The sequence below is a fragment of the Montipora foliosa genome, chromosome 11, assembly GCF_036669935.1.
Source record: "Montipora foliosa isolate CH-2021 chromosome 11, ASM3666993v2, whole genome shotgun sequence".
Classification (NCBI taxonomy): domain Eukaryota; kingdom Metazoa; phylum Cnidaria; class Anthozoa; order Scleractinia; family Acroporidae; genus Montipora; species Montipora foliosa.
The window spans coordinates 29,897,181-29,909,462 of record NC_090879.1 but is presented as its reverse complement, the minus strand read 5'-3'; the positions used below and the strand labels follow the sequence as shown (position 1 = coordinate 29,909,462).

Here is a 12,282-nt window from a genome sequence, read left to right as displayed (position 1 = left end):
GTAAAGGACAACTGTGTCAGCCACCAATCCCGTTGCTTGCTATAGCTAATAACCAATGTTACGAAATTGTGTCTCTCGCTTGCTTGATTTGATATTTTCACTATATTTGTTATTTTCATTATATTTGTGGGGCGCCCTTCCCTTGTCTTCCTTGAATAACTGTTATCTTACTGCTGTCGCTTGCTTCGTTTGTTATTTTCGTTATATTTGTGGCGCCCCTTCCCTTGTCTGCCTTAAACAATTGCTATTTTTGTGTCTCTTGCTTGCTTGATTTGATATTTTCGCTAAATTTGTTATTTTCGTTATATTTCTGGGGCCTCCTTTCCTTGTCTGCCTTGAAGAAGTGTTATTCTTGCTGGTATTGCTTGCTTGATTCGTAATTTTAGCTAAATTTGTTATTTTCGTTATTTTTGTTATATTTGTGGAGCCCCCTTCCCTTCTCTGCCTTGAAGAATTGTTATTCTGTCTGCTGTCGTTTGCTTCACTTGATATTTTTGCTATATTTGTTATTTTCGTTAATACTTAACAAGCGTTTTGTGATGCTTGCTTTTCTTGCGATTGAGTGCATTTCTGGACATATCTGTTATATGCGAGGGTTACCGTTTGCCTTTTCGGCAAACTCCCCCTGGGTTACATCCCGCAATAATAGATCAGCTTTGGATCATTCTGAGTTTGCAGCTTTTACATTCAGGTAGGGTTATGGAACTAAATAGGCCACCTGATGTTGTACAATACAATACAATACAATACGTTTATTAGTATCTCCCAAAAGGGATTTTCAATACCAATTTACAAAAATATAAGTATTATAAATACTGATAAAGCTGCAATGCAAGGGAAAATATGGGTAAATTATTAAAATATAAAACTGCAATTAATTTATAAACAGGCCCAAAATTCACGTCGGACGGAACGTTTGAAACTAGTAACGTTTGAACTGTTTTTGGTGTTATCACTTTAGTTGTTCCATAAGGATATGGAATGATCAAAGAAGGACCTCTGAGCTGTTGATGTTCTTTTAAAGGTAATGACGATATTATTCTTTTGCCTGGTGTTGTAGCGATGGATCATTGGTGGAGCGCTTGACCAACTTGGTTTCGAGGTAATTTGGAGCGAGGCCATGAAGACATTTGCATACTATAGTAACGTCTCTGAGCTGAAGCATTTCATTTATGGGCAGCCTACCAAGTTCCTTAAGGGATTGTGAGATGTGGTCATACTTTCTTTTGCCAGTTAATATTCTATCAGCAAACTTGAGTTCTGTAATAGCTGCTCCTTTTAATGTGTCCATACAGCCCAACGGTAAAAAGAGGTTTATTCTTGATCTCTGTTACATTAACAATTTTCTCATTAAGCATAGAGTCAAGTACGAAAATTAGAAGATTTCCTTATCCTATTTCCAAAAGGGTTCTTTTATGATAACTTTTGATCTTAAAAGCGGGTAGCCAGCATATTGAAATTCATCCAGATCATCTGAGGTTTTGTGGGTTTTCATGGGAGTTTCCAGGGGAATCTTCCATCCGATATTTTGCACCTTACATTTTTACAAAATGTCTTACGCCGCTTGAGAAGTATTCGAGGTTCAACGGTGTTAATATTGCTTCATTTCTTGATGATGGCTGGTTGATAGATTCCGACCGTGACACCTGTGCAGTCCTAGCTACTAATATTTGGTCTGATTTAAGGAAGTAGGGGTTTTCACCAATGATGAGAAGTCTCAATGCTGTCCGAGTCAAGTTCTCGAATGGTTGGGGATTACATGAAATACCGTTAATGGAACTATTACGATTTCTGAGCGACGGGTAAATAGTATCTCTAAATCTGTTGATAAGATTCTCTTGAGTGATCGTTTGGTATCGGCACGGGAGTTGGTCTCACCTGTGGGTAAGATTATTTCTGGTGGGCCAGGTTTTGGTAATATTTCCAGACTCATGACGAGGTATTGCTCAATTTCAGTTGCCTCGGCCCATGATTGGGACTCCAAGTTTTATTACTCGGGCCCCGTAGGGGCTCGAGTTATAAAAGACGTTAGATTTCAGTTTTTTTTTTTTCCTGTGCAGCAAAATGCACAATAGAAAAACGTGGCCGTGTTTGATTGGGCAATGCACAATAGAAAGCACGTGGCGGTGTTTTGATTGGGTAATGCACAATAGAAGCCACGTGGAGCTGTTTACTTAAGTTATTTAAAGCAAACCACGTAATCCAAGATCACGAAGAGCTCTGTGATGCGTTGTTTGGATTACTGAAGATCGGCATTGCGTTGGCTTAATCGATTTCTTCTTGGGGGGCTCAAAGCACATAGAAAGAATGGCATACGCTTTTCGCGGTAGACCCACACTAAAAGATGTCAAGCGTCAGCTTCGAAACGGGTCGTTCCGCGAACTGAATGAAACAAGAATATACTCGAATGTAACTGAAATGGACGCAACTATTGAAAGTGATACAAGTCAAAACACTAATTCTTTAATAAGCAGCGGGTACCTTATTGAGAACTACTCTAAAGATGACAGCGACAAAGAAAATAACTGCACAAACAAATGGACGCTATATTGGAATCTTCTGAAGACAAAGTAAAAACATTTGCACAGCGAACAAATGGCCTCACGCTTGTACCATTTTCACCGCGAACAAATAGGCTCCCGCTCAGTGTGCAATTGACTACGGAGATAAGTTTTTTGTCTATTACGTTTTTTTCTTCTTCATTGTTAAACAGTTTGTTTCTTGTAATGGTAATGTAATTATATCCTTTGTTCAAATAGCCATATTAGCGACCGTGTTCACTGCCATCTTGTGTGTATAGTTCTGTTCTAGTTTCACAAGATTTGATGTCATCAGTGGAAAACGTGATCAGCTCTTTAGAAAATAACTTTGATGTAGTTTGAAAGGCTGTACAGTTATTTGATTCTCAATGATAATAAAGACTTCATTCCGAAGGAGAAATACAGGTCTCGATAAGCAAAAAGTTGTTTACTTTTGTTTTGATTTGCGTGAGCATCGACATAGACGTGCCCGAGAACCAAGCAGAATTACAGAGAAAAGGCTGAGACGTCTATTTTATAACAGCAGAAAAAGGAGGAAACTTGCAGGAACGTATTTGGGTAACAACGTACCGAGGTCATCCACATTTCATGGTATTACTAGCAAGGGAGATCACTTCCTCGTAAACACAACAAAAATATCTACCTCAGGTATGCGTTTAAATCTAAGCACGTGGTACAGTGTATGTACCACTTTTCCAAAAAGCGTGGATGGACAGGTAAATGCAAAATAAAACTTAAATTTATGCAGAAATCAGGAATACCCGGTATGATTTGTAAAAGAATGTTTTTTTTACACAGCGAGTTAGAGTGACCAATCGAAGCATTGTGTAATTGGAAATCTAAACAGCTACGAGATACAAAAACAAACTTGTGAACACGTAAACCTAAAATATTCCAAATCATAATGCTGACAAACACAAAGGCGAAAGAAATGGATTATGCATAGGACGTTTTGAATATCTGAATGATTTTGGGTTAGATGAAAGCGATATATTGTTAAAAATTCCCACGTTATCCCTTTTCGTGTTAATTAATAATGCAAACAAGTCTTAGTAATAAATTGGATTAACGAGGAACCAGTGATTGTAAAGCTAGTAATTGCCATGGTTCGAATGTAACACGTAATCACGAGACGATTCACGGAAAACGGAATTTGAAATGTTATGCAGGGGTAAGTATTTGAAGGTAAAATAGGTATTTGTTGACTTTATTCTTCGATGTAATGTGCACATAAACGAGTATATGTTTTTCTCTTTAAATGAGATTTTACTGCCCTATCAATAAAATACGATTAATGACACGTGACCGTACTCGCGTTCTCTGTAGTCAGCCGTTCAAGGTCATAAAATCAACGGTTTTGTTGTAAATAAAACGAGGACATAAAGACTTTGTTCCCAGAGCTCAGATTATAACGTACACCTGCATTGGCCAAATCTGTTAAAGCCTCATTCATTATTGCTAAAGAGCACGTGTAATGCCTACCTGCTACATAGTAGAACCTGTGCAACTGGCTACTTTAATAGACGGAGTCTAGCTATAAAAGCCTCAGTCAGCCGTCCAAGGTTCACCTGGCAGTTTGTCTTCTATAGTAAACCAACTAGCTGTTTGCAATTTGTTAAAGTTTTTCCGCTCCCTCCATTTATGGATGGGTTGGATATATCGCTTTGCCTTCATTAAAGGGGCTAGGTCACGCAATTTTAGGCAATTTCAGCATTGATCAAATGGTCATAGAATTAACTGAAATAACAAAATAACGGCTCAAAACTATAGAAGAACTCAAACAAAACACAGGAAAGCTAAGAAGGGACAAGGATGGACAAAACTGGGGAGGATTGAAGTGGATTGCAGTTGGGTAAATTTGAAAAACGTCGGCCCACCTTTTTTCAAATTTATATCAGTTTATATCAAAATATCATTTAAACAGCTGGAAAATCATTCTCAATTGTTATGTGGTCGTGATTTTGCAAATGAAAGACTCTTGCTCTGCCAATTTGACGTTTAGAGCTCATAACTAACAATTTTAACAAAATTACCTAAAACAGCGTGACCTAGCCCCTTTAAAATTGGGTCCTCTCCTGTACGGTGACTTTCACCAAGCTTGTTGGCTCGTTTGCCTTGGTACATCGCTCGCTAACCAATACTCTTGTCCGATCCAGCACGTGCTGTTTACTACTCCTCTCGTAGTGCTGGGGAGATAAGTGAGGTTGTTCTACGTCACGCAATCTGGAAGTCGCATAGGCTAACCAGCCGCAAGGCAGTGTTCCCCTCAAAATACGCCAATACGTCTGTTGTCTTGTTCTATTGCGCCTTGCGTTGTGCGTTTAAAAGCTAATTATGCATGTTGATACCAAGGAACACCGTTCAGAGAGTTTGAGTTCACATTTCTATCTTTATTTCTTGAGAGTTTCAATACACGAAGCGAAATAAGAATGACAGGCCAAGTGACCGACACTTTAGTATTCCATTCCGGAAACGAAACTCTACTGTTTGTTTTTTGAAATAGTTTCTTGTTAAAAGTCTAGTCTACCGCATGGCATATTGCTGGTACCGGTAAGTTCAACCTTTGCAGGGACATAACCTAGAAAAATCCTGGTTCACATCCTATTGATCCTAGTAAAACAACTGTCAAGGTGATGTTTTAGTGTATGGCTCAAATGCTGGTAGTGAATGTGCAACTATGTCACTATGTGCTATTATATAATTATAATTATGATAGGAAATTAATTACTTCCCCGTAATTATCAGTTGTAAATGTAGGAAATGATCTATACACTGCCTTATCAAGCTTGTTGAGACAAACATATTTCATGTTAACAGAATTACCTGCAGAAGTCATAGCGTTCAACACAACTTTTCAGATTCAATACAGCCCAAGTCATACTGGTAATGTACTTGGAAGTTGCACAATAGATTTTGCTTACTGTATGTCTTTGATAGGTACTTTCCAAAATTTGGTCACAGAGAATTATAATTCTTTTATTTTTTTCTCAATGCGTGAGTAGGCGGAATTCAACAAATCCTGCAATCTGATTGGTTCCGGGTGGAATTTTCTCATCCGGCCTGCTCACGGCAGGCAGAAACCTAGCCTTAATTGCGTGAGCTTGTTTGATGACCTTAAATTTCCATTTTTTTTACACCGACTCCGTTTACATACAGAGGTTATTTTTCATTAGACAAGAGGTTTGGAAATGGAATTTCTCTTGAAACGTTCAGTTTGTAAGTCGCTTTAATACTGCATTCACTATCAAGCGCGGTGCGAGTCAACAATTAAAACAAGTGATTTCAGAGAGGATGGGGGGACATGGGGGAGAGGAAAAAAAAAAGTTATTTACCAGCAAAGGGTCGGTCTGTATAGCAAAAAACTGTGACATCGTTCTTGAAAAAGCAGCAATTTCAAGGCCTCGGTCACAGTTTTTCCCTATACGGACCTCCCAGCTGGCAAATAACATATTTATTTTGACAATTGGGTGCATATTACTCCGAGTATTTAAATTACAACAAATGGTATATTTTAAATATTTGATTCTCGTGCTATGGATTCATTTGGCATGGCCTCAAGGAACTTTTGCACTTCTGGAAGTATTTTCAAGTGTCGAGATATAGTGCACATCTTCACGTGTCGCACACGTGACAAAGTGACCTTTACGTGCACCACTGCACGAAAGTTTGGTCATCTTGGAAAGATGTTTTCACATCTCACCTTCGTTTCTCTTTCATTTTTTTCTGCAAAAGATGTTTCGACGAGTCATTTCGTTTCATCTTAAGCCGTTCAATTAGCGTTTCCTTTCTCAAACACTGAGCAAGAATACCCATCGATCAGTAAAAAACAATGTCAGACTTAGCCACTTTGGCATAAATACACTATTTTTACCTCGTTTCCATGGTCCAGTGGTCATTGTCACCACCTGTAATGAAGATAATCTGGGTCCGGGTATTCACTACATACACAGTCGAACATCATGAGAATCGCAATGTAAGGCCGATGTAAGAAGGACAAACTTCTCTCTGTTCTTTTCTTTAGCGCTAAATTAACCATACACCACTCACTGTACTTTTGCAGGCCCGAGTATAGGCTACTTGTAGCCTCTTGTCTTGATTAATATTGTGTTAGGAACTGTATTTTTGGGAGGCTAATTTGAAGCGACTGAATTGTAGGGTAGTGTCGGATTCTCGCGAACGAGTGAAATATTTTTCAACACGAGAAGAGAAATTTCGTATCTCCAAGCGGCCATGTAATATTCTGTTTATTATCTAAACACCAATGAAATACTAAATCATTTCACAAAATGCATCGAAAGGCTCGATTTTTATACGTAACCATAACAACAGTGATCTTTTCACGTGTGAAGCTAACATGTTATTTTAACGTGTGAAGATATCATGTTTTCGCGCGAAAGCTCAACTGCTATTTCATTGGTGTTTATACAAGTCTAATTGTGTAGTATATTCGGATGCAAGCGCCACAGGGTGTGGTGATCACCTGGATATTAATGGCAAGCAAGTTTGTAATAAGCAATGGGATTTAGAAGAGAAGTATTTTTGCATCATGTGACTGGTTTAGCGGTTCATATTTAATAATTATTCCATGAGCGCGTAGCGCCGAGTTGGCTATATTAAATCATCTCATATCCAACAAGCGCGAGTTGAATAATTGTTTTATCAAAAACGTCCCCAAAATATAGGAAACTAGACAACAATAAAAATAAAAAGGCCCAAAAAATCACGCACATGCTTGCCGTGTTTGTAGATCATGGTATAATGGCTCATAACCCATGATGGCTTAGCCAATCAAAACTCTCGAATTGCATTATCCAATGATCCAGTTTTTAATAATTTCTGTTATTTCGTTTGTTTTCTCGTTACAGATGTTTGTCTCATCCTGTGCACAGTGCGAGGTGCATACCGGTTATTGTAAAGCCAGGCCTAGGAGAGCTTATTTCGACATTACTGAAGCCTAAAGAGAATACCGCAACGAAGAGATACAAGAAAGAGATTTTGAAGTTTATGGAATGTTGTGTTTTTTCCGGGTTCGGCGGCCGGTGCCTCCTTTTCCCGTTACGTTTGCAGTCTTTTTAGGTTTTGTAAGAGTTCTAGCTCATATGCCTCTTTAGTTATGACTCAAGCAGCTCTTAAATGGTTTCACTCGTTCGGCCTAAGTAACGGTGCCAATCCGTTGGATAATTCCGTTTGTCATAATTTGGTGGAGGCAGCTAGGCGTGATAAGCCAGTTATTGTTAAAAGGGCGCCTATATCTGCTGAGATTATTAAGAGTATTATTGATAAGTTTTCTGGTCCTTCTACTAATCTTAGGGATCTAGGCGTTCCTTGTATCTGCTCGTTAGGCTTTGCGGGGGCTTTTTCCTGATAATGAACTTAGTAACATCGCGCCCGTGCATCTTGAATTTTTTCCTGATCATATTAGAGTGTTTGTTCTCAGGGCTAAAAATGACATATATCGCGAAGTTAATTATGTTTATATTAAGAGGTTAGCTAGCCAGTATTGCCCGGTTGCGCTTTTAGAAAGGTATATTTCCATATGTAATATTGAACTTTCCAGTTCAGTTGCTCTTTTCCGTCCACTAAGATTATTTAAGACCTCCAATTCTTACACGTTATATGGAGTTAAATTATCATATACCACATGTAGGGAAATCGTTAAAGAGTGCCTAAAGGAAATAGGGGTGGATCATGAATTGTACGGTCTTCATAGTTTAAGGTCTGGTGGAGCCACCTCTGCCATTAAATCCTAATCTTTCAGAAATGGTACTCAAGCTTTACGGACGGTGGAAGTCCGATACTGCGAAAGATATGTATATTCTCGAAGTTGCGTCTAAGGGTTTACAAGTAACTAGTCCGCTTGGCTTGTAAATTAGCATTTATTTAGTTCGATTCAGTTTGTTTGTGTTATTATGATTGTTGGTGTGAATCTTGAATAAAGGTCAGTAGTTGGACTGCCTGAGCATCCAACCATCAAGTTGTTGTATTTAGTTATTTATATGTTTTTAAAGAGGAAAATAATTTGCGTTCGTCTGAGCGTAGAGGATTAGAACGTAAATTCAGTATTGATCGATGTGAGTGCATTTTTCTCCAGAATTTCCTTTTCAAAACGGCAAAAGTGCACATAACTACATAGGGTGTTCCCTCATCTTCTTTATCAGCAGTTTTTAGTTAGGTTATTTAACGTAGATTAATCAGCGAATCTAGGCTATAAAAGAGAAGACAAATAAAAATCAGCTTTCTTATTACTTATTAAGCTATCCCCTCTTTTCCTTGGCACTTCATGTTTTTTTTAAAAATCGGTTCGTTCCCACTCACATGGTATGTGAGGGCGGGAGCCCATCAAATATTTGATGGGCTTCTGGTCAGGGATGCCTGTGAAACGATTTAAAACTCACCTGAGGAGTATGCGGTTTGGTAATCTACGATGTGGCTCCACCATTTTGTATCGGGCTCCCCCTGGTAAGTTTTCAGCAAGTTGTGGAACACTTCCCGAACCACATTCCACCATGCCTCACCCAAGCAAAGGTCCTTTTCTATTGGTTCAAGGAGTGTCCTCAGAACTTTTAACTTGGAAGTTAATTTTGCCCAATCCTCCTCGGTTCCTAGCATCTCCACAGCGGGAATCCCGCATCCCACGGCCATTCCATATTTGAAATACTGCTTCACCGAGTACATCAGTGTGATTTGCGACACAATCTTCAGCACTGGTGTCGTAGTGCTAAAATCTGCCGTCGTTCCATCCACAAACTCCGGAACCTTGACGTTTTCTCTAATTCCTTTCGTTATTTCGTCAAAAAAATATTCGTAGTCGACTTTGAGAATGTCGCGTTCTTCCATGAAAACAGTTATGTCTTTCTTTCCTTCATGATCGACAAACATCTTGCGAACAGACTCTTTCTCGGCGTTCGCGTCGATCGCGCAAGCGACCCGTTTAATGACACAAAACCACCAGTCGTCCGGCGAAGTTCGGAGGTTATAGTGATAACTGTAGGCTGTTGAAACTGCTGCAAACATCCCACAGTCAGCAGGAAGTGAACGAATTTTGCCTTCGGACCCCAACACGACCTTCGTTTTCGCAGGTGCTGGCATACCGTGTTTTTGCCTCCCTTTTTCGATTAAGTCTTTGGCCCCTGTTCCAGCAAACTTCTCGAAAAAGTGTTTGGCTTGCTTTTCGCTCTCCAGAAAACTTAAAGAGCCAACTGGGAGAGATTTTAACATTTTCTGGCTTACGAGCGAAACGGTCTTCATGGTCATCTCCTTGTTCACGTCTGCGGTGTTTGATGTGCCAATAATCTGACCCATGTTTGAGCCTACTGACTTCTCAAAAGCGTAATAAATGACAATGAAGGTAAGTGTTTTCGCAGACTAAACCGTCTTCAACTTTTAGTCTGAACCTTGCACGATGACTTGAAATGTTACACGACTACACCACGAAACCAGTTTTTCAGGAAATGCTGCTATTTTATAGAAAGCAGGAAGTTTAAGCCAAGCATGGATGCGTTCAAAAAAGGAATTTTTTGCAGTAAGATAAGTTTCAAAATCCGTATACTAGTAATACTTCGGACACTCTAATTCTTTAGATAAGAGACATTCAAGCAACCAACCAAACGTGAATTAGGTTGCAAACCAAGAGTGAATCACTTTTGAGTAAACTCACTTTTAAACAATCCCAATCTTTGAAAAGCAGATTTTATGCGCTTGATGGCTTGAACGGCTGCCGCGCATTGGTGCGTCCAAAAGTGGACATGATCGGAAACGCATTGACGTCAGTTCTGTTACCCACTCAACTTTTACAAATCATGTTTACTTTGTCGCTAGCAACAAAGGAGACTAATGTTGCGCATGCGCCTCAGCATCCCGAAAATTCCCTTGAAATTCATTCGAAGCGCGGAAAATGAGAAATGGCGGATTTGGTGCTGGCATCGTTAATATTCATCGTCTGTTTCCAAAAGGACGACAGGCAATGAATGCAAAGATGATGAGTCATCTGAAAGGGTTGGGCATTGCCTTTCTTTATGACCGATACTGTCTCAATACAACGGGAAACACTGCGAAGGATCGCAAATGAAACGAAGATGGCGAGTCAAAAGTGTGGCGATGAACTAGAGATTTTGCAAGGAGCAGAAGATAGTTTTGCCTTCCTAGCGTTGTTTTTCCTTATTCAAGAGACTTCTACACAGAATAGAGTGCTGTTTAATAATAAAGTAAGTCGGATTTAAATTGAAATGCGAGTTTACATTAAAAAATATGGGTAAACTGGCGTTTGAAGCGGGGACAACGATAAATCAGCTAACAAGATGAAGTTGTAAAATGGCAGCCTAGTTGTGAAGGACATCTCAATTCGCTATTCGCTATAAATTTTGAACCACATGTTCGAAGTAGAGTCGGAAATTGTTCTGGAGAAGACTGAATAGGGCTGATTTTGACTCGTGAAGCAAAAAGATTAAGCCAAGACGCATAGCTTTACTTTTCGAGTGCTCCAGATAATTTTTAACTTCCTTGGCAAAAAATATTTTGATTCCCCTTTTCAGCGGCCGTGATACGGGAATTCCCGCTTGCTGAAGTGAGCCCAACAATCAAAGGAAAGATTTGTGTAAAGAAATTGTCATTTAAAGTGGCATGGCTCAACACGGCAGGTTTCGTGTGATACCGGGAACAATACGCTATTTTGCTTATATTTCAGCGCGCACTGCAGTGTGGGGAGAGCGAGCCAGAGGCCGGTGAGGGGGCAACACTTCCCGTCACGGTTGGAAATGGTGGACAGCGTTGAAGCATTTCTTCGACTGAACTGACAGTCGCCTGACAACCTGAACAAGTTTACTGTCGTTGAACTAAAAGAGCATCTCCGTCAAAGAGACCTTAACCTATCAGGAAATAAGAACGAACTATGTGAAAAGCTGTTTTACGCGTACAAGCTTGCAGTTCCTAAAAGCCTAGTGTTAAAGAACAAGGAAAACATAAAAAAAACAAACAAGTGAAAACAAGTCAGGCCTTTTTTTTTTCTTTTTTTTTATTATTATTTTTATTTATTTATTTATTATTATTATTATTATTATTTTTTACACACACAAAACAAACACTAACTTACAGGATAGACAAATTTACATATTTACAGTAAAACAGTATACATTGCCACCCCTACCAAAAAGAAAATCAAAGCATTAAAGTTTAATGGCTGTCAGTTGCAAGGCTGTTGCGAAAAGGCGGTGAAGGATTTGTTGGTTTAGGGACTTATCAAAGTAAAAGAGGCAGGAAAAGAAGGGCGGTTTTCTAAATTAAAGTTTTGAGTAATTCCCACTTTGTTTGTAAGGTGCCTGCAGACTTTTGTTCAAATAGATAGGTCGACTTAAGATATCTGAAAAAGCCTTCTACCTTTGGTAGCTTTTGATTGTTTTTACAAATCCAGATATAGTGTCTTGCTAAAAGGAGGCAAAAATTCATTTGACAATGATTTTTGGAGGAGTCTGGCATCAAACCTAATGCTATAAGAAAATTGAATTGGTAGTTTTCTGGAATAATCTGAGACGAAATAAAGCGTTGTATTAAGAATGTCCAAAAAGCGGTCACTCTGGGACAGGACCAAAAGAGGTGGCTAAGTTTTTCTGGTTCATCTTTGCAAAAGGAGCAGTTTGGGTCGTCTTTTAGGCCGATTTTAACTAAGAATTCGTTAGTTGCTATTCGTTTGTGCAAAACCTTGAACTGGAATTCGAGAAGTCTTGTGCTTGTACAGCACTTAAAAGCT

General features: G+C 39.1%; 1 protein-coding gene across 1 annotated transcript in view; it reads right to left on the bottom strand.

Annotated features, from left to right (window-relative positions):
• LOC137976330 (uncharacterized) overlaps positions 1–9,995 on the bottom strand; it is an 11,462-nt gene extending 1,467 nt beyond the window's left edge. The window contains exon 1 of the mRNA XM_068823630.1: positions 8,936–9,995. Within this exon, the coding sequence (XP_068679731.1) occupies positions 8,936–9,842 (907 nt within the window). The 5' untranslated portion in view covers positions 9,843–9,995. The remainder of the gene's footprint in view (positions 1–8,935) is intronic.
• Positions 9,996–12,282: the final 2,287 nt, after the last annotated feature.